The following is a 27,777-nucleotide window of genomic DNA, read 5'->3' on the forward strand; positions in this document are numbered from 1 at the left end:
TGTTAAGAGCAAAGACTGTGGAGCAGTGAGAGAAAGGAAAAGAGCACATAGTGCACACCTGGGAAATTAAGACAAAAGGCAGAGAACAAAGAGAGAAACAGAGCGCAGAATTAAGACTGAGAAGCAAAGAGCACAGAGTGCAGACCTGAGAGAGAGGAGTGAAAGAGCACAGAGTGCAGAACTGAGAGAGGAGTGAAAGAGCACAGAGTACAGAACTGAGAGAGAGGAGTGAAAGAGCACAGAGTGCAGAACTGAGAGAGAGAAAGAGCACAGAGTACAGAACTGAGAGAGGAGTGAAAGAGCACAGAGTACAGAACTGAGAGAGAGGAGTGAAAGAGCACAGCATGTTGTGCAGAAACAGAAAAGGAAGACAAAGAGACAAAGAGCACAGAACACCAAGAGAAGGGACAGAATGCGGAATTCAGAAGCAAGGAGCCCCGAGAGACAGTGGGGTCGAGCTGAGAAGGGACTGATCTAGCGATCTATATCTGATCACGGGTCTATAAGACGCCTGTGGTCTGAACTCATGCCAGAAACCGGAGCGGCTCCACAGCCTGGAACGGCACAGGCGGAGAGTCACAGGAACAGGCCGTCCCCAGCAGGCGTGCAGAGAGGGAGAGAGAGATCGAGAGACAGCACAGAGACGGCTCGTGTGTGCAGAGGGCCGATCACCGCAGAGAAGGAGCCGCATGCAGGCTGGAGAGGAGGCTGGGGGCTCCGAGCTGACAGCACAGCAGACAGACCTGCCCCCACACAGAGCTCAGCCCAGGGCACCGGGACAGGCAGGGAGGAAGAAAAGGAGGAAGATGGAGGCAGAGAGACTCAGAGAAATCAGATTTTATTGACAGTGACAGCACAGGTTAGAGAGATTTATTTACAGCAGAGATAAAGTCAGAGTACAGCACAGTTTGAAATGAAAAGTGGGATAGTGTGGTACATACCACAGAGTACAGGAGAGTGGGATAGAGTGGTGGGATACCACAGAGTACAGGAGAGTGGGATAGAGTGGTGGGATACCACAGACTACAGGACAGTGGGATAGAGTGGTGGGATACCACAGAGTACAGGACAGTGGGATAGAGTGGTCATTACCACAGAGTACAGGAGTACAGGACAGAGTACAGGACAGTGGGATAGCTACCACAGAGCTATAGGGACAGATACCACAGAGTACAGGAGAGTGGGATAGAGTGGACTGATACCACAGAGTACAGAACGCAGAGTTAAGAGTGCAGACAGCACCACGAGGTTCTTATCAAGGCTGAGATGGGCAGGGTTTGACAACGACAGCTGGAAAACCGGAGAACTGGAGAGGAGTACGGAATAGCAGAGACATCAACAGACCGGCCAGGTGCGAGAGTCCAGAATGCAGAATCAGAGTGGTACATTACCAAAGAGTACGCAACAGAAGCACAGAGCAGTGAACACAGTGCATACATGATCACAACCCAGAGCAGCCAGACGAGATCCTGACAGCGGAGAGAAGCGTTAGCAGGGAGGAGCAGAGCATGCTGGCGTGAGGGGCGGGTCAGAGGTAGATCGTTTCACAGAGGAAAGGTGCAGGCAGACAGGCGATCACCGGAAACCGCCGCACACACCTGACTGGAGACGCTGCAGTGCCACCTGCCGCGCCGCAACCCGGCTCAAACGCTCAAAACCAAGACACCCCCGCGTCAGAGACCGCGTCAGCGTCATCGTACTTAAATTGAAGAGAGCCATCGAAAGCGCTCAGTTCTATGTACAGGTCGGAGGCCGGAGCTCAAGGTCTTCCGCTGCTCCAGGGCAAACAGGAAGCGAGCTCCTGCTCGGGGCCGGAACGCCAGGAAGTGACGTCGTGGTCCCGCCCCGCGCTGAGACTGGCGGCGCCGGAGGCTCCGGGGCTCAGTAGGGTGTGAACCGGTTGTAGCCCCCTCGGTACAGGCTGGCCTGCAATTCCAGAGCACAGGGCACGGCGTCAGCGCGGCCCCCCAGCCCCCAGCCCCCAGCCTGCGGACTCGATGGCCTCTGCCCTTACCACAGTGCCCACGCCGTAGGTCGCCGCCGGGCCCACCGAGTGGTGGTAGGGGTCAGCCGCTGCGTACACTCTGCCGTAGCTGAGCGGGAGAAACAGACAGCAGTGAGGAGCGCAGGGCACGGACCTCCAGACCGAGACCCGTCACTGTCACCGTGCTCGTGTGCGGACCGGTCACTGTGCTGACCGGTCACCGTGCTCGTGTGCTGACCGGTCACTGTGCGGACCGGTCACTGTGCTGACCGGTCACCATGCTCGTGTGCTGACCGGTCACTGTGCGGACCGGTCACTGTGCTGACCGGTCACTGTGCTCGTGTGCTGACCGGTCACTGTGCTGACCGGTCACCGTGCTCGTGTGCAGACCGGTCACTGTGCGGACCGGTCACTGTGCTGACCGGTCACCGTGCTCGTGTGCGGACCGGTCACTGTGCTGACCTGTCACTGTGCTCGTGTGCGGACCGGTCACTGTGCGGACCGGTCACTGTGCGGACCGGTCACCGTGCTCGTGTGCGGACCGGTCACTGTGCTGACCGGTCACCGTGCTCGTGTGCGGACCGGTCACTGTGCTGACCTGTCACTGTGCTCGTGTGCGGACCGGTCACTGTGCTGACCGGTCACTGTGCTCGTGTGCGGACCGGTCACTGTGCTGACCGGTCACTGTGCTCGTGTGCTGACCGGTCACTGTGCTCGTGTGCGGACCGGTCACTGTGCTGACCGGTCACTGTGCTCGTGTGCTGACCGGTCACTGTGCTGACCGGTCACCGTGCTCGTGTGCGGACCGGTCACTGTGCTGACCGGTCACCGTGCTCGTGTGCGGACCGGTCACTGTGCTGACCGGTCACTGTGCTCGTGTGCTGACCGGTCACTGTACTGACCAGTCACTGTGCTCGTGTGCTGACCGGTCACTGTGCTTGTGTGCTGACCGGTCACTGTACTGACCTGTCACTGTACTGACTGGTCACTGTGCTCCTGTGCTGACCGGTCACTGTGCTCGTGTGCTGACCGGTCACTGTACTGACCTGTCACTGTACTGACTGGTCACTGTGCTCCTGTGCTGACGTCACTGTGCTCGTGTGCTGACCGGTCACTGTACTGACCTGTCACTGTAGGCTGCAGCTGTGGTGGAGGCTGACTGTGCCACTCGGTACGCTGGGTAGCCTCCCTGTCCAGAGAGAGAGAGGGGAGGTCAATGACTCCACACGGGATCGAACCCGGGACACTCAGGGACAGCAGATCTACTCACATAGACTTCTGCTCCGTACAGCCCGTCCTGGTACACCACCCTGGGAAAGACACGGACACTCAGACTACTGCAGCCACGGCAGCCCTCTCGAGCACTGAGCCACACCCCACTCTGCCCTCTGACCTCCTACCAGGCCATGTCACAGACATGACAGACTTCCTGTCCTGCCTCCTGTGACATCACAGGGGAAGACTTCCTGTCCTGCCTCCTGTGACATCACAGGGGAAGACTTCCTGTCCTGCCTCCTGTGACATCACAGGGGAAGACTTCCTGTCCTGCCTCCCATGACTCTTGTGGCAGAAGCTCAGGGCCGAGGAAAGCTGACTGGAGCCTGGGACATTGCAGGAGGACAGTCAGGGATCAGACGGGCGCACTGGGTCATACCCTGGATAGGCGGGGACGGCGGTGGGCGTGGCCGCGGTGGCTGCTGAGCGAATGGTGTTGTAGACGGCACGGCCACGCCCCCGGAGAGCGGCGCCCCTGTAGGCCAGGGTGGGAGTGGCCACAGGATAGGGGAAGCTGGCCACTGCGAGAGAGGGAGGGAGGGAGAGAGAGAGAGAGAGAGAGAGAGAGAGGGAGGGAGGGAGGGAGAGAGGGAGAGAGAGAGAGGGAGGGAGGGAGAGAGGGTTATGGACTGCAGACCGACATGACGATGGAAAACTCCACATGCTGGACAGGCCGCGCGCTGACTGACTGACCTGTGTAGAGTTCAGGAGCGTACATCGCCCCCATCACTGGATTGATCTTCCATCCTGTAGCTGGAGAGAGAGGTGAACACAGGTGGTGATGGACACTACAGCACAGAGACACTGACTAACTGGACACTACAGCACAGAGACACTGACTGACTGGACACTACAGCACAGTGACCCTGACTGACTGGACATTACAGCACAGAGACACTGACTGACTGGACACTACAGCACAGAGACACTGACTGACTGACTGGACATTACAGCACAGTGACCCTGACTGACTGACTGGACACTACAGCACAGAGACACTGACTGACTGGACACTACAGCACAGTGACCCTGACTGAATGACTGGACACTACAGCACAGAAACACTGACTGACTGACTGGACACTACAGCACAGTGACCCTGACTGACTGACTGGACACTACAGCACAGAGACACTGACTGACTGACTGGACACTACAGCACAGTGACACTGACTGATTGACTGGACACTACAGCACAGAGACACTGACTGACTGGACACTACAGCACAGTGACCCTGACTGACTGACTGGACACTACAGCACAGAGACACTGACTGACTGACTGGACACTACAGCACAGTGACCCTGACTGACTGGACACTACAGCACAGAGACACTGACTGACTGACTGGACACTACAGCACAGTGACAGTGACTGACTGGACACTGCAGCACAGAGACACTGACTGGAGACTGACCGTTGACCAGTGGAGTCTGTGGTTTCTTGGTGACCACTCTGGCTGTGGCGTTATTGACCTGCGGACAGACAGAACAGAGAGACACACTTTCATCAAGAGTCACATCAAATCTCCTAACAGTGTCCCCCAACCCTTGTGACAGCAAGTGGTACAGAGCTCGAGGTGTGGGGTTCAGGGTTCGGGGTTCGGGGTTCAGAGCTCGAGGTGTGGGGCCCCCCGGCTCCCCCGCCCTCTCACCTCGATCTTCCTGCCCTCCACGATGGTGCCGTTCAGCTTCTCCCTCGCCCGATCCGCGTCCAGGGCACTCTCGAACGTCACGAAGCCGAACCCCTGGGGTACAGAGAGAGCAGACCGCTGTCTGAATCCGCTCAGCAGAGCTGGGGGACCGGCGCACGCACACGCACACGCACACGCACACGCACACGCACACGCACAGGCACAGGCACAGAGACACGGACACGGACACGGACACGGACACGGACACGGACACGCACAGGAACAGGCACAGGCACAGGCACAGGCACAGGGACACGGACACGGACACGGACACAGGCACAGGCACACGGACACAGGCACACGGACACGGACACGGACACGGACACGGACAGGAACAGGCACAGGCACAGGCACAGGGACACGGACACGGACACGGACACGGACACCCACAGGAACAGGCACAGGCACAGGGACACGGACACGGACACGGACACGGACACGGACACGGACACGGACAGGCACAGGCACAGGGACACGGACACGGACACGGACACGGACACGGGCACACGGACACGGACACGGACACGGACACGGACACGGACACGGACACGGACAGGCACAGGCACAGGCACAGGCACAGGCACAGGCACACGCACACGCACACGCACACGGACACGGACACGGACACGCACACGGACACGGACACGGACACGGACACGGACACGGACAGGCACAGGCACAGGCACAGGCACAGGGACAGGGACAGGGACAGGGACAGGGACAGGGACAGGGACACGGACACGGACACACACAGGCACAGGCACAGGCACACGGACACGGACACGGACACGGACACGGACACGGACACGGACACGGACACGGACACGGACAGGCACAGGCACAGGCACAGGGACAGGGACAGGGACAGGGACACGGACACGGACACGGACACGGACACGGACACGGACACACACAGGCACAGGCACAGGCACAGGCACAGGCACAGGCACACGCACACGCACAGGCACAGGCACAGGCACAGGCACACGGACACGGACAGGCACAGGCACACGGACACGGACACGGACACGGACACGGACACGGACACGGACACGGACACGGACACGCACAGGCACATGCACAAGCACACGCACACGCACACGCACACGCACACGCACACGCACCTTGGAGCCGCGCTCGTTGAAGATGATTTCCACGTCCAGGATTTTCCCGAATTGCTGAAACACAGAGACCAGGGAGCCGTGAGTCTGAGGCCAGCAGCTGCACGGCCCCCGCCAACAGCCAGGCGATACGGTACCACTGCAGTAACAGCAGTAACAGTAACCGCTTAGCAACAGTGATAATAATAGTAATTGTAATAGTCAGCATCATTATATAAGCAAACACACGTGAAAAATCGCTTGGTGTTCTAATGATTTGAAATGCCCGTCTGGTAGTGAACAGTTAAGTGATCCCAGGAGCTCACCCAGCTGTGTCTGGAGAGGAGCCAGGGTATCGGCTCCAACAACAGGGCTGGGCAGCCTGTTCCCCACCCCTGCCCCCCTCTGTGTACAGTAGAGCCTCCTGTCCTGACTGGAGGAGCTCACCCAGCTGTGTCTGGAGAGGAGCCAGGGTATCGGCTCCAACAACAGGGCTGGGCAGCCTGTTCCCCACCCCTGCCCCCCTCTGTGTACAGTAGAGCCTCCTGTCCTGACTGGAGGAGCTCACCCAGCTGTGTCTGGAGAGAAGCCAGGGTATCGGCTCCAACAACAGGGCTGGGCAGCCTGTTCCCCACCCCTGCCCCCCTCTGTGTACAGTAGAGCCTCCTGTCCTGACTGGAGGAGCTCACCCAGCTGTGTCTGGAGAGAAGCCAGGGTCTCGGCTCCAACAACAGGGCTGGGCAGCCTGTTCCCCACCCCTGCCCCCCTCTGTGTACAGTAGAGCCTCCTGTCCTGACTGGAGGAGCTCATCCAGCTGTGTCTGGAGAGAAGCCAGGGTATCGGCTTGTTCCCCACCCCTGCCCCCCTCTGTGTACAGTAGAGCCTCCTGTCCTGACTGGAGGAGCTCACCCAGCTGTGTCTGGAGAGGAGCCAGGGTATCGGCTCCAACAACAGGGCTGGGCAGCCTGTTCCCCACCCCTGCCCCCCTCTGTGTACAGTAGAGCCCCCTGTCCTGACTGGAGGAGCTCATCCAGCTGTGTCTGGAGAGAAGCCAGGGTAACGGCTCCAACAACAGGGCTGGGCAGCCTGTTCCCCACCCCTGCCCCCCTCTGTGTACAGTAGAGCCTGCTGTCCTGACTGGAGGAGCTCATCCAGCTGTGTCTGGAGAGAAGCCAGGGTCTCGGCTTGTTCCCCCCTCCCACCCCTCTCTGTGTACAGTAGAGCCTCCTGTCCTGACTGGAGGAGCTCACCCAGCTGTGTCTGGAGAGGAGCCAGGGTATCGGCTTGTTCCACACTCCCACCCCCCTCTGTGTACAGTAGAGCCTCCTGTCCTGACTGGAGGAGCTCACCCAGCTGTGTCTGGAGAGAAGCCAGGGTATCGGCTTGTTCCCCACCCCTGCCCCCCTCTGTGTACAGTAGAGCCTCCTGTCCTGACTGGAGGAGCTCACCCAGCTGTGTCTGGAGAGGAGCCAGGGTATCGGCTTGTTCCACACTCCCACCCCCCTCTGTGTACAGTAGAGCCTGCTGTCCGGGGCTGTAAGAGTGCTAGTGAAATGCCCAGAGTGAGCCGGGGGCCGAGGGCCTCACCCCGAACATCTGCCGCAGGTCGGGGTCCCGGAAGCGGAAGGGGATGTTGGACACATGGAGCCGCTTGGGCTGCGACTTGGCCCCCCCGGCGGCCCCCTCTTCCTCCCCCGCCGACACAGCAACACCGTGGGGCTGAGGGTCCGAGCCCGAGCCTGAGTCCTCCTGCAGAGCAGGACAGCGGGAGAGGAGAGGGTTAGTACAGGCTGAGTGTGTGTGTGCGTGCGTGCGTGCGTGCGTGCGTGCGTGCGTGCGTGTGTGTGTGTGTGAGAGTGAGAGGGTGTGTGTGTGTGTGAGAAAGAGTGTGTGTGTGTGTGTGTGAGAGTGAGAAAGAGTGTGTGAGTGAGAGTGAGAGGGTGTGTGTGAGTGTGAGAAAGAGTGTGTGAGTGAGAGTGAGAGGGTGTGTGTGAGTGTGAGAAAGAGTGTGTGAGTGAGAGTGAGAGCGTGTGTGTGAGTGTGTGTGTGAGAGTGTGAGTGTGTGAGTCTGTGTAAGTGAGTGTGTGTCTGTGTTAGTGTGTGAGTCTGTGTAAGTGAGTGTGTGTCTGTGTGAGTGTGTGAGTCTGTGTGAGTGTGTGAGTCTGTGTGAGTGAGTGTGTGAGTCTGTGTGAGTGTCTATCTGTGTGAGTGTGTGAGTCTGTGTAAGTGAGTGTGAGTCTGTGTGAGTGAGTGTGTCTGTGTGAGTGTGTGAGTCTGTGTGAGTGAGTGTGTGTCTGTGTGAGTGTGTGAGTGTGTGAGTCTGTGTGAGTGAGTGTGTGTCTGTGTGAGTGTGTGAGTCTGTGTGAGTGAGTGTGTGTCTGTGTGAGTGTGTGAGTCTGTGTGAGTGAGTGTGTGTCTGTGTGAGTGAGTGTGTGAGTCTGTGTGAGTGAGTGTGTGAGTCTGTGTAAGTGAGTGTGTGAGTGTGTGTGAGTCTGTGTGAGTGAGTGAGTCTCTGTGTGTCTGGGTGCACTGTAAGCTTGTGAAGCCTTCAGGAATAAAACTCACACCCATTTAAATACACCATTATCTACAGCTTTAGTTTGAGTGACAAGAGGCAATAACCAATCAGCATTCTCCATCCAGGGGTCCTTCTCAAGCACAAGTGAGGGTGCGTGACCTCTCCGTTCCATTTGATTGTTTAGTTAGGCGTCTAGTTCATGCCCGTTAGAAACTACAACACATTGTGGCGAAATTAAACGAGAAGACCATGATCGTAAAAATCCTAATGCTATTTAAAGCGTAATATGAACAACCTTTCAGCATGTCCACGCTCTGTGGTCCGTGACAGTACGAACAGAGCGACTCTGATGGCCCATCACGAATATCATCATCGTAAGGACAGGCCTGACCAAGTGAGAAACAGCGCCCTCGTCTGTGCTCAGGCACAGGGGGGAACTGCAGCTCACAGGCCCACCCCAGCAGCACAAAACACCTGGAGTCTGAGATCTGGAGGCTCTTTCCCTTAATGTTCAACTGCTTCTGCTCCAGAGCTCGTCGGGGGGAAGATTCAGGTGTTTCATACGGCTGGGGTCTGGTTAAGAAAGAAGACCTACAAAGGAGAGAGCGCAGGGGAGACGGTAACTGTCTTTAGTGTCAGGTAAATGCCCTCATGCAGGAGCAGGGCCATGTGTGTCAAGGCCATGAGTCATCCACTATCCCACGATGCACCACGATGCCACAGTGTCTGTGTGTGTCAATATACCGAGGCACACGCGCACCAGCTCTGTTATCACCCTCCAGGACATAAAAATCAGACAAAACCAAATTAAAAAACGGCCGAAAACAGGAATGGCCAGTGAGCACGAGCAGAGGGAGGTGGGGTGAGAGAGAAAAACAGGCAAAAAAAAAACCCAAAACAAGACGCTCTGCTGCCAGAAATTAAAAAAAAAAGCTTTGAGGAAAAAATGTTGCTTTAAAAATGAAACACAAAAAGGAAGAGAAAAATCGAAGCAGGCTGGAGAGAGAGAATGCGTGAGAGAAAGACAGAGGGAGAGAGCAGCCTGCGCAGAGGAAGGAAGACGGGAGAAAACGGCCGCGCAGCCAAGAGGCACAGGAAGCCAGGGGACAAAGGTGAAAGTTCGGAGGTGAGTCTGGGGTCACGGTGCTGCTTTTCTGCAGGGGTTAAAGGCCACTACCCACGATTCCCAGATCTCAATTATTAATAAGGGAGAGGACAGACTCACACTCACACACAGACACGCTGAGAAACTCCATACTGAAACACACAGACACACACTGATGTACACAGCACTCACACACAGATCAACACAGTTACACACAGACACACACTGACGTACACAGCACCCACACACACAAACACACACAGTACTCACAGACACACAGATCGACACAGTTACACACAGACACACACTGATGTACACAGCACCCACACACACACAAACACACACAGCACTCCCAGACACACAGATCGACAGTAACACACAGACACACACTGACAAACTCCATACTGAAACAGACACACCCAAACATGTACACTGACACTCACAGACATTAATACACACAAACACACACTGATACACACATGGCACTCATGCACACAAACACACATGCTGATACACGCACTCACGGACACCAATACACACCCTCACTCACAGACAGTTACACTGACAGACTCACACACGCTCACACACACACCAGGCCCGTGCCACACGGTGAGCTGTGGGGGTGTAGATGATGACGTCATGGCACGATGCAGGTGCTCTGAACCTGAGGTCACGGAGGGGTCGGCGGGTCACTCAAGACCCCCACTGGACCCGGCGGCGGGGGGCGCTGCTCAGAATTCGGACACACAGTGAAGAAATCCAGTTCGAACAGAGGCAGAGCACAGTGTCTGTCAGGGAGGGGCTACAGTTACTGTGTGTCACCAGGAAAGTCTGCTACACTGCCCTGCACTGCCCTGTGTGATACAGTAACCCTGCGCTGTGATACAGTAACCCTGTGCTGCCCTGTGTGATACAGTAACCCTGCGCTGTGATACAGTAACCCCGCGCTGCTCTGTGTGATACAGTAACCCTACGCTGCTCTGTGTGATATAGTAACCCTGTGCTGCTCTGTGTGATACAGTAACCCTGCACTACTCTGTGTGATACAGTAACCCTGCGCTATGCTGTGATACAGTAACCCTGTGCTGCTCTGTGTGATACAGTAACCCTGTGTTGCTCTGTGCGATACAGTAACCCTGTGCTGCTCTGTGTGATACAGTAACCCTGCGCTGCTCTGTGTGTAACACTAACCCTGCGCTGTGCTGTGTGACAAAGCAACAAGATTGTTTAGTTTAGCACTGAAGCTCCTTGAATGGAAAAGATACAGTATAGTACAGTACAGTATAGTATACTCACACAAAGCATGTATCAGAAAACAGTCTAGTACACTCCTGGCCTGGACAAGACACAGTGAGTAGAGTACAGGAGTCTAGTGTAGTATAGTATTCTCACACAAGGAGGTATCAGAGATCCTGGAACATTCGGACTGCAGAGAGCCCCACTACACTGTGCTGCAGCACACTAAGCATGACACTGCTTATAGCTATATGCTCTGTATACATGTACACTACACTTTACACACTACAGGTGTGTCTATATTATACTACACCTGACGAAGACTCTCAGCTGAAACGTTGTGTTTCTTTTCTTCTCTTTTCAGCCGGGAATAAACCTTTACTTGTTCCTGTATTAAACTAGACACACTAAATATACACCTCTACAGTAAGGAACTGCAGGGCACTGGGCTACACTCACTGGTACTGTCCTGTTGCTCCTGAAACATCAGGAGTTGCACATACACTCACACACACACTCACACACTGTTACTGCAGCTCTGCCTCACTCTGCCTCAGGCCCTGTGCTTCTCAGTGCCGGAGAACCTGACAGGCTGGCCTGGCCGAGTCCCGTGAGCAGGACAGCCCCCCCACTGAGAGCCCAGCTGTTCTGTCAGCTCTGTCGCCCCCCTCCCCCCCCCTGTCAGCCCAGCTGTTCTGTCAGCTCCCCCCCCCGCCCCAGCAGAGCCCCAATCGCCCTACATGGGCAGGACTGAGCCCCCTGTAGGCTAAACATAGCGCCTGGCTCTGCAGGGCTGGGGCCTGGGGGCTGTCTGTCACCTGCTCTGGCACTCCAGTCCCCGGGCCGCTGTCTGCCTCGCAGTCAGAGCGTCACCTCCTGTCTCCCACTGTGTCTCCTGTCCTGTATCCCACTGTCTGACTGACTCACTGTGTCTCCTGTCCTGTATCCCACTGTCTGACTGACTCACTGTGATCTCCTGTCTCCCACTGTGTCTCCTGTCCTGTATCCCACTGTCTGACTGACTCACTGTGTCTCCTGTCCTGTATCCCACTGTCTGACTGACTCACTGTGATCTCCTGTCTCCCACTGTGTCTCCTGTCCTGTATCCCACTGTCTGACTGACTCACTGATCTCCTGTCTCCCACTGTGTCTCCTGTCCTGTCTCCCACTGTCTGACTGACTCACTGTGTCTCCTGTCCTGTATCCCACTGTCTGACTGTGTCACTGTGATCTCCTGTCTCCCACTGTGTCTCCTGTCCTGTATCCCACTGTCTGACTGACTCACTGTGATCTCCTGTCTCCCACTGTGTCTCCTGTCCTGTCTCCCACTGTCTGACTGACTCACTGTGTCTCCTGTCCTGTATCCCACTGTCTGACTGTGTCACTGTGATCTCCTGTCTCCCACTGTGTCTCCTGTCCTGTATCCCACTGTCTGACTGACTCACTGTGTCTCCTGTCCTGTATCCCACTGTCTGACTGACTCACTGTGATCTCCTGTATCCCACTGTGTCTCCTGTCCTGTATCCCAGGGTCTGACTGACTCACTGTGTCTCCTGTCTCCCACTGTGTCTCCTGTCCTGTATCCCAGGGTCTCACCGTGCTCGGTGCTCCTATTCCCTCTGCACTGTCATGCTGGGAGCTCGGAAAGACTCTCAGCTGGTGATGGTCCTGGTAATCGGATCCAGGGTGGGCGGAGCTGAAGTCCAGAGGTGGGAGGCGGCCAGCGGGGGTGGGTGGGGCCTGTCCTGGTGGAGGGTAAGCAGGAGGCGGGGCGTAGACCTGGGGGAGGGTGGGGTCAGCAGAGCCTGGCCCTGCCTCCTGGGCCGGAGCACCCTATCAGAGAGAGGAAGAGCAGAAGTGGGTGTTTCTGTAGTGTGAGGAGACAGACAGAGAGAATGTGAATACTGACTGGACACTACAGCACAGTGACCCTGACTGACTGACTGGACACTACAGCACAGAGACCCTGACTGACTGGACACTACAGCACAGTGACACTAACTGACTGGACACTACAGCACAGTGACAGTGACTGACTGACTGGACACTACAGCACAGAGACCCTGACTGACTGACTGACTGGACACTACAGCACAGAGACACTGACTGACTGGACACTACAGCACAGTGACACTGACTGACTGGACACTACAGCACAGTGACACTGACTGACTGGACACTACAGCACAGTGACAGTGACTGACTGACTGGACACTACAGCACAGAGACCCTGACTGACTGGACACTACAGCACAGTGACAGTGACTGACTGACTGGACACTACAGCACAGTGACACTGACTGACTGACTGGACACTACAGCACAGTGACACTAACTGACTGGACACTACAGCACAGTGACACTGACTGACTGACTGGACACTACAGAACAGTGACACTGACTGACTGGACACTACAGCACAGAGACCCTGACTGACTGGACACTACAGCACAGTGACAGTGACTGACTGACTGGACACTACAGCACAGAGACCCTGACTGACTGGACACTACAGCACAGTGACAGTGACTGACTGACTGGACACTACAGCACAGAGACACTGACTGACTGGACACTACAGCACAGTGACAGTGACTGACTGACTGGACACTACAGCACAGTGACACTAACTGACTGGACACTACAGCACAGTGACACTGACTGACTGACTGGACACTACAGAACAGTGACACTGCCTGACTGACTGACTGACTGACTGGACACTACAGCACAGAGACCCTGACTGACTGGACACTACAGCACAGAGACACTGACTGACTCACTGGACACTACAGCACAGTGACCCTGACTGACTGGACACTACAGCACAGAGACACTGACTGACTGACTGGACACTACAGCACAGAGACACTGACTGACTGACTGGACACTACAGCACAGTGACACTGACTGACTGACTGGACACTACAGCACAGAGACACTGACTGACTGACTGGACACTACAGCACAGTGACCCTGACTGACTGACTGGACACTACAGCACAGAGACACTGACTGACTGACTGGACACTACAGCACAGTGACACTGACTGACTGACTGGACACTACAGCACAGAGACACTGACTGACTGACTGGACACTACAGCACAGAGACACTGACTGACTGACTGGACACTACAGCATAGAGACACTGACTGACTGACTGGACACTACAGCACAGTGACACTGACTGACTGACTGGACACTACAGCACAGAGACACTGACTGACTGACTGGACACTACAGCACAGTGACCCTGACTGACTGACTGGACACTACAGCACAGAGACACTGACTGACTGGACACTACAGCACGGTGACCCTGACTGACTGACTGGACACTACAGCACAGAGACACTGACTGACTGGACACCACAGCACAGTGACCCTGACTGACTGACTGGACACTACAGCACAGAGACACTGACTGACTGACTGGACACTACAGCACAGTGACCCTGACTGACTGGACACTACAGCACGGCGACCCTGACTGACTGACTGGACACTACAGCACAGAGACACTGACTGACTGACTGGACACCACAGCACAGTGACCCTGACTGACTGACTGGACACTACAGCACAGAGACACTGACTGACTGACTGGACACTACAGCACAGTGACCCTGACTGACTGGACACTACAGCACACTGGCCCTGACTGACTGACTGGACACTACAGCACAGTGACACTGACTGACTGACTGGACACTACAGCACAGAGACACTGACTGACTGACTGGACACTACAGCACAGTGACCCAGACTGACTGGACACTACAGCACAGTGACACTGACTGACTGACTGGACACTACAGCACAGAGACACTGACTGACTGACTGGACACTACAGCACAGTGACCCTGACTGACTGACTGGACACTACAGCACAGAGACACTGACTGACTGGACACTACAGCACAGTGACCCTGACTGACTGGACACTACAGCACAGAGACACTGACTGACTGGACACTACAGCACAGAGACACTGACTGACTCACTGGACACTACAGCACAGAGACACTGACTGACTGGACACTACAGCACAGAGACCCTGACTGACTGGACACTACAGCACAGTGACCCTGACTGACTGACTGACTGACTGGACACTACAGCACAGAGACACTGACTGACTGACTGACTGACTGACTGACTGACTGGACACTACAGCACAGAGACACTGACTGACTGACTGACTGGACACTACAGCACAGAGACCCTGACTGATTGACTGGACACTACAGCACAGTGACCCTGACTGACTGACTGGACACTACAGCACAGAGACCCTGACTGACTGACTGGACACTACAGCACAGAGACACTGACTGACTGCCTGGACACTACAGCACAGAGACACTGACTGACTGACTGGACACTACAGCACAGAGACCCTGACTGACTGACTGGACACTACAGCACAGAGACACTGACTGACTGCCTGGACACCACAGCACAGAGACACTGACTGACTGACTGGACACCACAGCACAGAGACACTGACTGACTGACTGGACACTACAGCACAGAGACACTGACAGACTCTCTCACACACAGCCGGAAGACACCAGTCTCTCTCTCACACACACCCTGGAGTCACCACAGTGATCCCCATACTGACCTGTCTCCCTGCTCTCTGCTCCGAGCCCCTGTGTGACTGATCTGCAGCAGCAGCTCTCCTCAACACACTGCCAGCCCGACCCCCGACCCCCGGCCCCTGGCCAATCACAGTGCAGTGCAGAGGCAGGGGCGGTGCCAGCCGGCAGCTGGCCAGAGGCTCCAGGGTTAACCCCTTCCTGACAGGTTTCCCTGCACAGAGCAGCACTGTACTGAACACACAAACGCCCCGTACAAGCCCTGAGCACCGCGCTGGGACAACATCCTCCATGAGCAGAGGAAAACTCCTTACGCGTGCAGGGCCGAGTTAGGCCAGTACCCACTCCTACCCGCACAAAGCCCTGCTGAGCCCAAAACAGAGCCCCTGAGCCAGCTGGTCCTGAGGCTCACTGACCTGAGCCACACCGACACTAACCAGCCTCAGGACAGCACTGCTAGAGCACCACAACCCAGACTCAAGCACATCACAGCACAATACACACAACACACAACCAGCCTCAGGACAGCACTGCTAGAGCACCACAACCCAGACTCAAGCACATCACAGCAAAATACATACAACACACAACCAGCATCAGGACAGCACTGCTAGAGCACCACAACCGAGACTCAACCACATCACAACACAACACACACAACACACAACCAGCATCAGGACAGCACTGCTAGAGCACCACAACCCAGACTCAACCACATCACAGCATAATACACACAACACACAACCAGCATCAGGACAGCACTGCTAGAGCACCACAACCCAGACTCCACCACATCACAGCACAACACACACAACACACAACCAGCCTCAGGACAGCACTGCTAGAGCACCACAACTCAGACTCAACCACATCACAGCACAACACACACAACACACAACCAGCCTCAGGACAGCAGTGCTAGAGCACCAGAACTCAGACTCAAGCACATCACAGCACAATACACACAACACACAACCAGCCTCAGGACAGCACTGCTAGAGCACCACAACTCAGACTCCACCACATCACAGCACAATACACACAGCACACAACCAGCATCAGGACAGCACTGCTAGAGCACCACAACTCAGACTCAACCACATCACAGCACAATACACACAACACACAACCAGCATCAGGACAGCACTGCTAGAGCACCACAACTCAGACTCAACCACATCATAGCACAGATCAAACAGCAATATCTCACACACTGGGACACACACACAACACACACTGGAATACTACACAACCCTAAACAGACAATACACACTAGCCGAATGTTTGACCAAGATAAGAAACAACAAACAGAAACAGACCCTGATGAAGTACAGGCTCAGTGACCACAGCCTGGCCAGAGAAACTGGACACAGGCAGACCTGACTGTCCAGAGAGGACAGGCTCAGTGACCACAGCCTGGCCAGAGAAACTGGACACAGACAGACCTGACTGTCCAGAGAGGACAGGCTCAGTGACCACAGCCTGGCCAGAGAAACTGGACACAGACAGACCTGCCTGTCCAGAGAGGACAGGCTCAGTGACCACAGCCCAGACAGAGAAACTGGACACAGACAGACCTGACTGTCAAGAGAGGACAGGCTCAGTGACCACAGCCTGGCCAGAGAAACTGGACACAGACAGACCTGACTGTCCAGAGAGGACAGGCTCAGTGACCACAGCCTGGCCAGAGAAACTGGACACAGACAGACCTGACTGTCTAGAGAGGACAGGCTCAGTGACCACAGCCCAGACAGAGAAACTGGACACAGGCAGACCTGACTGTCCAGAGAGGACAGGCTCAGTGACCACAGCCCAGACAGAGAAACTGGACACAGGCAGACCTGACTGTCCAGAGAGGACAGGCTGTGCTCCCACTGCCAGCAGGGAGAAACAGAGTCAAAGACACACTTCCTGCTACACTATTAGAAACACTCTGGAATTAGACAAATATTTGTCCCTAAAATAAACACTATCTATTCCCAGAATTCCCACACCTGTCAGGATCTGAACGACTTCCAGAGCTGGTGGGGACGAAACTTGATAGAGCTGCTGCCCAGAAACAACCCGGTCAAAAATAACACACTAACCCCCCACCCCCGTCCCCCTTCCCCCGTCCCCCGTCTCCTGTATCAGCAGCTAATTGTATTGTTCCAGGACACAAGTGTTCTGCCAGGAACGCAGAGTGACAGCTGAGAGACAGCTGAGCTCCTTCACTCTGCCTGCCTCACAGTCTGGGCTCACTGGGACTGCTCTGTGCTGTCTGCTGCCTGCCTCACAGTCTGGGCTCACTGGGACTGCTCTGTGCTGTATGAGATTTGTACACACACACAGTCTGGGCTCACTAGGACTGCTCTGTGCTGTCTGCTGCCTGCCTCACAGTCTGGGCTCACTGGGACTGCTCTGTGCTGTATGAGATCTGTACACACACACAGTCTGGGCTCACTGGGACTGCTCTGTGCTGTATGAGATCTGTACACACACACAGTCTGGGCTCACTGGGACTGCTCTGTGCTGTATGAGATTTGTACACACACACAGTCTGGGCTCACTAGGACTGCTCTGTGCTGTCTGCTGCCTGCCTCACAGTCTGGGCTCACTGGGACTGCTCTGTGCTGTATGAGATCTGTACACACAGTCTGAACTCACTGGGACTGCTCTGTGCTGTATGAGATCTGTACACACAGTCTGGGCTCACTGGGACTGCTCTGTGCTGTATGAGATCTGTACACACACACAGTCTGGGCTCACTGGGACTGCTCTGTGCTGTCTGCTGCCTGCCTCACAGTCTGGGCTCACTGGGACTGCTCTGTGCTGTATGAGATCTGTACACACACAGTCTGAGCTCACTGGGACTGCTCTGTGCTTTATGAGATCTGTACACACAGTCTGGGCTCACTGGGACTGCTCTGTGCTGTATGAGATCTGTACACACACACAGTCTGGGCTCACTGGGACTGCTCTGTGCTGTATGAGATCTTTACACACAGTCTGAGCTCACTGGGACTGCTCTGTGCTGTATGAGATCTGTACACACAGTCTGGGCTCACTGGGACTGCTCTGTGCTGTATGAGATCTGTACACACACACAGTCTGGGCTCACTGGGACTGCTCTGTGCTGTATGAGATCTGTACACACAGTCTGGGCTCACTGGGACTGCTCTGTGCTGTATGAGATCTGTACACACACACAGTCTGGGCTCACTGGGACTGCTCTGTGCTGTATGAGATCTGTACACACAGTCTGAGCTCACTGGGACTGCTCTGTGCTGTATGAGATCCGTACACACACACAGTCTGGGCTCACTGGGACTGCTCTGTGCTGTATGAGATCTGTACACACAGTCTGAGCTCACTGGGACTGCTCTGTGCTGTATGAGATCTGTACACACAGTCTGGGCTCACTGGGACTGCTCTGTGCTGTATGAGATCTGTACACACAGTCTGGGCTCACTGGGACTGCTCTGTGCTGTATGAGATTTGTACACACACACAGTCTGGGCTCACTGGGACTGCTCTGTGCTGTCTGCTGCCTGCCTCACAGTCTGGGCTCACTGGGACTGCTCTGTGCTGTATGAGATCTGTACACACAGTCTGAACTCACTGGGACTGCTCTGTGCTGTATGAGATCTGTACACACAGTCTGAGCTCACTGGGACTGCTCTGTGCTGTATGAGATCCGTACACACACACAGTCTGGGCTCACTGGGACTGCTCTGTGCTGTATGAGATCTGTACAAACAGTCTAGGCTCACTGGGACTGCTCTGTGCTGTATGAGATCTGTACACACAGTCTGGGCTCACTGGGACTGCTCTGTGCTGTATGAGATCTGTACACACAGTCTGAGCTCACTGGGACTGCTCTGTGCTGTATGAGATCTGTACACACAGTCTGAGCTCACTGGGACTGCTCTGTGCTGTATGAGATCTGTACACACACAGTCTGGGCTCACTGGGACTGCTCTGTGCTGTATGAGATCTGTACACACACACAGTCTGGGCTCACTGGGACTGCTCTGTGCTGTATGAGATCTGTACACACAGTCTGAGCTCACTGGGACTGCTCTGTGCTGTATGAGATCTGTACACACACAGTCTGGGCTCACTGGGACTGCTCTGTGCTGTATGAGATCTGTACACACACACAGTCTGGGCTCACTAGGTTTGCCTTTTCAGGATGGAGCACAGGGACAGCAACAAGGGAGAAGTCATCACGCATGAATTGTGAACCCTGAATCTGAAATCCCGAGTCCCCTGTCCCCTGTCCCCTGTCCCCTGTCTCCCTGTGCAGTTTCCGCTGGGGTCGCAGGGGGCAGCTCATTTGCTGACGACGCCGGCAAGCTGGTTTCTGACCCCTGCAGCTGCCGAGGTCGCAGGTCAAAGGTCGGGACCCCCGGGGCAGCCGGGGGGACAGCTGCAGGGACACCATGCTGTGCTCGGAGGTCCTCTCGGGAAGAAGCAGGCAGAGGCGCCGGTTCGAAAGCGAAGTCCTGCAGTCCGGCACCTCGCCCTCACTTCACAGCCTCCCAGTTGATGGGCCTGGGACCCGCACCCCCAAACTGGGCTCGTCCTGTGGCCTGCTGTCTGAATCCTGGCTCTGTGACCCCCTGTCTGAATCCAGGCTCTGTGACCCGCTGTGTGAATCCTGGCTCTGTGACCCGCTATCTGAATCCAGGCTCTGTGACCCCCTGTCTGAATCCTGGCTGTGACCCGCTGTCTGAATCCAGGTTCTGTGACCCGCTGTCTGAATCCAGGCTCTGTGACCCGCTGTCTGAATTCTGGCTCTGTGACCCGCTGTCTGAATCCAGGCTCTGTGACCCGCTGTCTGAATCCAGGCTCTGCCTGTGACCCGCTGTCTGAATCCAGGCTCTGTGACTCGCTGTCTGAATCCTGGGTCTGTGACCCGCTGTCTAAATCCAGACTCTGTGACCCGCTGTCTAAATCCAGACTCTGTGACCCGCTGTCTGAATCCTGGTTGTGACCCGCTGTCTGAATCCAGGATCTGTGACCCGCTGTCTGAATCCAGACTCTGTGACCCGCTGTCTGAATGCTGGCTCTGTGACCCGCTGTCTGAGTCCAGGCTCTGTGACCTGCTGTCTGAATCCAGGCTCTGCCTGTGACCCGCTGTCTGAATCCAGGCTCTGTGACTCGCTGTCTGAATCCTGGGTCTGTGACCCGCTGTCTAAATCCAGACTCTGTGACCCGCTGTCTGAATCCTGGTTGTGACCCGCTGTCTGAATCCAGGCTCTGTGACCTGCTGTCTGAGTCCAGGCTCTGTGACCTGCTGTCTGAATCCAGACTCTGTGACCCGCTGTCTGAATCCTGGCTCTGTGACCCGCTGTCTGAATCCTGGCTCTGTGACTCGCTGTCTGAATCCAGGCTCTGTGACCCGCTGTCTGAATGCTGGCTCTGTGACCCGCTGTCTGAATCCTGGCTCTGTGACCCGCTGTCTGAGTCCAGACTCTGTGACCCGCTGTCTGAATCCTGGCTGTGACCTTCTGTCTGAATCCAGGCTCTGTGACCTGCTGTCTGAATCCAGGCTCTGTGACCCGCTGTCTGAATCCAGACTCTGTGACCCGCTGTCTGAATCCAGACTCTGTGACACGCTGTCTGAATCCAGGCTCTGTGACCCGCTGTCTGAGTCCAGGCTCTGCCTGTGACCCGCTGTCTGAGTCCAGGCTCTGCCTGTGACCCGCTGTCTGAATCCAGGCTCTGTGACCCGCTGTCTGAGTCCAGAATCTGTGACCCGCTGTCTGAATCCTGGCTCTGTGACCCGCTGTCTGAATCCAGGCTCTGTGACCCGCTGTCTGAATCCAGGCTCTGTGACCCGCTGTGTGAATCCAGGCTCTGTGACCCGCTGTCTGAATCCAGGCTCTGTGACCCGCTGTCTGAATCCAGGCTCTGTGACCCGCTGTCTAAATCCAGACTCTGTGACCCGCTGTGTGAATCCAGGCTCTGTGACCCGCTGTCTGAATCCAGGCTCTGTGACCCGCTGTCTGAATCCTGGCTCTGTGACCCTCTGTCTGAATCCAGGCTCTGTGACCCGCTGTCTGAATCCAGGCTCTGTGACCCGCTGTCTGAATCCAGACTCTGTGACTCGCTGTCTGAATCCAGACTCTGTGACCCGCTGTCTGAATCCAGGCTCTGTGACCCGCTGTCTGAATCCAGGCTCTGTGACCCGCTGTCTGAATCCTGGCTCTGTGACCCGCTGTCTGAGTCCAGGCTCTGTGACCTGCTGTCTGAATCCAGGCTCTGCCTGTGACCCGCTGTCTGAATCCAGGCTCTGTGACTCGCTGTCTGAATCCTGGGTCTGTGACCCGCTGTCTATATCCAGACTCTGTGACCCGCTGTCTGAATCCTGGTTGTGACCCGCTGTCTGAATCCAGGCTCTGTGACCCGCTGTCTGAATCCAGGCTCTGTGACCTGCTGTTTGAGTCCAGGCTCTGTGACCTGCTGTCTGAATCCAGACTCTGTGACCCGCTGTCTGAATCCAGACTCTGTGACCCGCTGTCTGAATCCTGGCTCTGTGACTCGCTGTCTGAATCCAGGCTCTGTGACCCGCTGTCTGAATGCTGGCTCTGTGACCCGCTGTCTGAATCCTGGCTCTGTGATCCGCTGTCTGAGTCCAGACTCTGTGACCCGCTGTCTGAATCCTGGCTGTGTCCTTCTGTCTGAATCCAGGCTCTGTGACCTGCTGTCTGAATCCAGGCTCTGTGACCCGCTGTCTAAATCCAGACTCTGTGACCCGCTGTCTGAATCCTGACTCTGTGACACGCTGTCTGAATCCAGGCTCTGTGACCCGCTGTCTGAATCCAGGCTCTGTGACCCGCTGTCTGAGTCCAGGCTCCTCCTGTGACCCGCTGTCTGAATCCAGGCTCTGTGACCCGCTGTCTGAGTCCAGACTCTGTGACCCGCTGTCTGAATCCTGGCTCTGTGACCCGCTGTCTGAATCCAGGCTCTGTGACCCGCTGTCTAAATCCAGACTCTGTGACCCGCTGTGTGAATCCAGGCTCTGTGACCCGCTGTCTGAATCCAGACTCTGTGACCTGCTGTCTGAATCCAGGCTCTGTGACCCGCTGTCTGAGTCCAGACTCTGTGACCCGCTGTCTGAGTCCAGACTCTGTGACCCGCTGTCTGAATCCTGGCTCTGTGACCCTCTGTCTGAATCCAGGCTCTGTGACCCGCTGTCTGAATCCAGGCTCTGTGACCCGCTGTCTGAGTCCAGGCTCTGTGACCCGCTGTCTGAATCCAGGCTCTGTGACCCGCTGTGTGAATCCAGGCTCTGTGACCTGCTGTCTGAATCCAGGCTCTGTGACCCGCTGTCTGAATCCAGGCTCTGTGACCTGCTGTCTGAATCCAGGCTCTGTGACCTGCTGTCTGAGTCCAGGCTCTGCTCAGATCAAGACTGAGACTGTGAATCTGGCAGATTCACTCAGGCTCTGTGGCTTTATCTGTGTATTCATGGAAATAAATGTCCTGGCACCGCTGGGCACCAGGATTAAAATCTCAGCAGGGAGCATTTCCCTGGAAGAGCCCAGTTTGGGAAGATCAGATCAGGCTAAAGACTCCCCTGAATTCTTCAGATCTACCACTGCAAATCCATAACACAGACTCTAAGAGCACGGACACCGAGGCCAGTGCCATCACTCCTGCTGACACTGTGACCGCCCTGCCTCTTATCTCCGTCTATATATATCCCTGTATCTGGAGAGCAGCTGCCCGAGCTTCTGGGCTTCATCAGAGCTCTGTCTCTCCCTGTCAGAGCTGTCAGTGTGGCAAGACAATCCCAGACATAGTACAGCACCGCTCTGAGCTAAACTGGGCTCAGGAACAGCATCGCTCTGAGCTACACTGGGCTGACAGACAGCACTGCTCTGAGTTACACTGGGCTCAGGAACAGCATCGCTCTGAGCTACACTGGGCTCAGGAACAGCACCGCTCTGAGCTACACTGGGCTAACAGACAGCACTGCTCTGAGCTACACTGGGCTCAGAGACAGCACTGCTCTGAGCTACACTGGGCTCAGAGACAGCACTGCTCTGAGCTACACTGGGCTCAGAGACAGCACTGCTCTGAGCTAAACTGGGCTCAGGAACAGCATCGCTCTGAGCTAAACTGGGCTCAGGAACAGCACCGCTCTGAGCTACACTGGGCTGACAGACAGCACTGCTCTGAGCTACACTGGGCTCAGAGACAGCACCGCTCTGAGCTACACTGGGCTGACAGACAGCACCGCTCTGAGCTACACTGGGCTGACAGACAGCACTGCTCTGAGCTACACTGGGCTGACAGACAGCACTGCTCTGAGCTACACTGGGCTCAGAGACAGCACTGCTCTGAGCTACACTGGGCTCAGAGACAGCACTGCTCTGAGCTAAACTGGGCTCAGGAACAGCATCGCTCTGAGCTAAACTGGGCTCAGGAACAGCACCGCTCTGAGCTACACTGGGCTGACAGACAGCACTGCTCTGAGCTACACTGGGCTGACAGACAGCACTGCTCTGAGCTACACTGGGCTCAGAGACAGCACTGCTCTGAGCTACACTGGGCTCAGAGACAGCACCGCTCTGAGCTACACTGGGCTGACAGACAGCACTGCTCTGAGCTACACTGGGCTGACAGACAGCACTGCTCTGAGCTACACTGGGCTCAGAGACAGCACTGCTCTGAGCTACACTGGGCTCAGGAACAGCATCGCTCTGAGCTACACTGGGCTCAGGAACAGCACTGCTCTGAGCTACACTGGGCTCAGGAACAGCACTACTCTGAGCTACACTGGGCTCAGAGACAGCACTGCTCTGAGCTAAACTGGGCTGACAGACAGCACTGCTCTGAGCTACACTGGGCTGACAGACAGTACTGCTCTGAGCTACACTGGGCTCAGGAACAGCACTACTCTGAGCTACACTGGGCTGACAGACAGTACTGCTCTGAGCTACACTGGGCTGACAGACAGTACTGCTCTGAGCTAAACTGGGCTCAGGAACAGCACTACTCTGAGCTACACTGGGCTGACAGACAGCACTGCTCTGAGCTACACTGGGCTGACAGACAGTACTGCTCTGAGCTAAACTGGGCTGACAGACAGCACTACTCTGAGCTTCACTGGGCTCAGCTACACTGGTCTGAGACATCTATCTGAGGATCTGTCACAGTGAGGGAGATGCAGAGAAGTACGAGCAAATATCCATTATTAATCAGCATACAGAAGAGAGCAATCAAATACCTGAGAAACAGTGACCAGAATTTGTACCACAAGGCCCTGCTGAGCCCAGAGAAGAGCCCCCTGAGCCAGCTGGACCTGAGGCTCACTGACACCAGCCAGCCTCAGGACGGCACAGCTACAGCTACACAACACACACAACACTGGGGCACACACACAAACGCAGCATAAACTGGAATGCTACAGACAGCTAAACAGACAATACACACTAGCTAAGTATCTGACCAGGGCAAGAAACAGCAAACAGAAACAGACCCTGACGAAGTACAGGCTCAGTGACCACAGCCTGGCCAGAGAAACTGGACACAGACAGACCTGACTGTCCAGAGAGGACAGGCTCAGTGACCACAGCCTGGCCAGAGAAACTGGACACAGACAGACCTGACTGTCCAGAGAGGACAGGCTCAGTGACCACAGCCTGGCCAGAGAAACTGGACACAGACAGACCTGACTGTCCAGTGAGGACAGACTGTGCTCTTCCTAAAATAACTAATCTAATCCTGGAATTCACACTCCTGCCAGAATAGGAACAGCTTCCAATCCTACTGGTGAAAGAAGAGCTGCAGCCCAGTATCTGATCTCCTGTCCCAGCCTGAGGAACAGACAGGGAGCCTGTCTCTCAATAATAATAATACAGTGTGTGATCTCCTGTCCCAGCCTGAGGAACAGACAGTGAGCCTGTCTCTCAATAATAATAATACAGTGTGTGATCTCCTGTCCCAGCCTGAGGAACAGACAGTGAGCCTGTCTCTCAATAATAATAATACAGTGTGTGATCTCCTGTCCCAGCCTGAGGAACAGACAGTGAGCCTGTCTCTCAATAATAATAATACAGTGTGTGATCTCCTGTCCCAGCCTGAGGAACAGACAGTGAGCCTGTCTCTCAATAATAATAATACAGTGTGTGATCTCCTGTCCCAGCCTGAGGAACAGTGAGCCTGTCTCTCAGTAATAATAATACAGTGTGTGATCTCCTGTCCCAGCCTGAGGAACAGACAGTGAGCCTGTCTCTCAATATTGTTCTATGTAAACACTGTAAATGTCAACAATATTTTTGTACTGTAAATGCATCTAATTTATTTGCTCTGGCAACACTGTAATCCAACAAACATTCCAATAAATCTCTTTGCATTTGAATCTGAATGTGATAAAGAGAGTGACAACACATCACACACACAACACCTCCCCAAAAGGAGCACACTGAGAGACGCAAAGAGAGACAGGAGCAGGCTGAGAGACAGGGAGAGAGACAGGAGCAGGCTGAGAGACCAAGAGAGAGACAGGAGCAGGCTGAGAGACAGGGAGAGAGACAGGAGCAGGCTGAGAGACCAAGAGAGAGACAGGAGCAGGCTGAGAGACAGGGAGAGAGACAGGAGCAGGCTGAGAGACCAAGAGAGAGACAGGAGCAGGCTGAGAGACAGGGAGAGAGACAGGAGCAGGCTGAGAGACCGAGAGAGAGACAGGAGCAGGCTGAGAGACAGGGAGAGAGACAGGAGCATGCTGTGAGACAGGGAGAGAGACAGGAGCAGGCTGAGAGACAGGGAGAGAGACAGGAGCAGGCTGAGAGGCAGGGAGAGAGACAGGAGCAGGCTGACACACAGACAGGAGACACAGAGGGCGCCGGTACCTGAACGAGGCTGGGGTAGCAGGAGGCAGTCTGGGGGTACACAGGCAGGCCGTAGGGGTGAAGTACGACAGTCGGGGAGGAGAGCATGGCGCACACCAGGGCAGCAGGAGAGGAGTATCCCAGGAGTGTCCCGGCACAGAGTGGGATGGGGAGAGACTGAGTGCGGGCAGGCTGGAGCGGAGGGGTCACTGCTGCTCTGTCAGCGCCTGACGGGCTGCAGCAGCTGTCAGGGCTGTATTAATAACACCCTGCTACCCCCCACCCCCTGGCCAGCTGTCCCACTCGCTGTCTCCAGGGTCACTGTCTGTCCCCACACACTGCTGCCCCTGCCCCTGCCCCTGCCCTGACCACACACTGCTGTCCCTGCCCCTGCCCAGACCACACACTCCTGCCCCTGCCCAGACCACACACTCCTGCCCCTGCCCTGACCACACACTGCTGCCCCTGCCCCTGCCCTGACCACACACTGCTGCCCCTGCCCCTGCCCAGACCACACACTCCTGCCCCTGCACTGACCACACACTCCTGCCCCTGCCCCTGCCCAGACCACACACTCCTGCCCCTGCCCCTGCACTGACCACACACTGCTGCCCCTGCCCCTGCCCCTGCCCTGACCACACACTGCTGCGCCTGCCCCTGCCCTGACCACACACTGCTGCCCCTGCCCCGACCACACACTCCTGTCCCTGCCCCTGCCCCGACCACACACTGCTGCCCCTGCACTGACCACACACTCCTGTCCCTGCACTGACCACACACTGCTGCCCCTGCCCCTGCCCCTGCACTGACCACACACTCCTGCCCCTGCACTGACCACACACTGCTGCCCCTGCCCTGCCCTGACCACACACTCCTGCCCCTGCCCTGACCACACACTCCTGCCCCTGCCCCAACCACACACTGCTGCCCCTGCCCTGCCCACACACTCCTGCCCCTGCCCCTGCCCTGACCACACACTGCTACCCCTGCCCCTACACTGACCTCACACTCCTGCCCCTGCCCCTGCCCCTGCCCTGCCCACACACTCCTGCCCCTGCACTGACCACACACTGCTGCCCCTGCCCCTGCACTGACCACACACTGCTGCCCCTGCCCCTGCCCTGCCCTGACCACACACTGCTGTCCCTGCCCCTGCACTGACCACACACTCCTGCCCCTGCCCCTGCCCTGACCACACACTGCTGCCCCTGCCCTGACCACACACTCCTGCCCCTGTCCTGACCACACACTGCTGCCCCTGCCCTGCCCTGACCACACACTCCTGCCCCTGCCCTGACCACACACTGCTGCCCCTGCCCCTACACTGACCACACACTGCTGCCCCTACCCCTGCCCTGCCCTGACCACACACTGCTGCCCCTGCCCCTGCCCTGACCACACACTGCTGCCCCTGCACTGACCTCACACTCCTGCC

The 27,777-nt window shown here is 56.1% G+C and overlaps 1 protein-coding gene across 3 annotated transcripts; it reads right to left on the reverse strand.

Moving 5' to 3' along the window:
- Window positions 1–821: 821 nt before the first annotated feature.
- Window positions 822–26,649, reverse strand: rbfox1l (RNA binding fox-1 homolog 1, like). 3 transcript variants are annotated; one of them, XM_088939666.1, is made up of 12 exons: window positions 26,364–26,649; window positions 12,509–12,745; window positions 7,641–7,802; window positions 6,078–6,131; window positions 4,915–5,007; window positions 4,678–4,735; window positions 3,953–4,012; window positions 3,639–3,780; window positions 3,255–3,294; window positions 3,109–3,173; window positions 2,015–2,093; window positions 822–1,926 (listed from the first exon to the last, which is right to left on the reverse strand). In XM_088939666.1, exons 1-12 carry the CDS (start codon window positions 26,448–26,450, stop codon window positions 1,882–1,884), a joined length of 1,122 nt encoding a protein of 373 aa, XP_088795792.1. In that variant the 5' UTR covers window positions 26,451–26,649; the 3' UTR covers window positions 822–1,881. The 3 variants fall into 3 exon arrangements, with proteins under 3 accessions (XP_088795792.1, XP_088795791.1, XP_088795793.1); XM_088939665.1 differs by lacking the exon at window positions 26,364–26,649 and adding an exon at window positions 15,543–16,322; XM_088939667.1 differs by lacking the exon at window positions 12,509–12,745 and having other exon boundaries at window positions 26,364–26,644.
- Between the last annotated feature and the right edge of the window lie 1,128 nt (window positions 26,650–27,777).

Source organism: Atractosteus spatula, chromosome 22, assembly GCF_055471065.1.
Source record: "Atractosteus spatula isolate fAtrSpa1 chromosome 22, fAtrSpa1.hap1, whole genome shotgun sequence".
NCBI lineage: Eukaryota > Metazoa > Chordata > Actinopteri > Semionotiformes > Lepisosteidae > Atractosteus > Atractosteus spatula.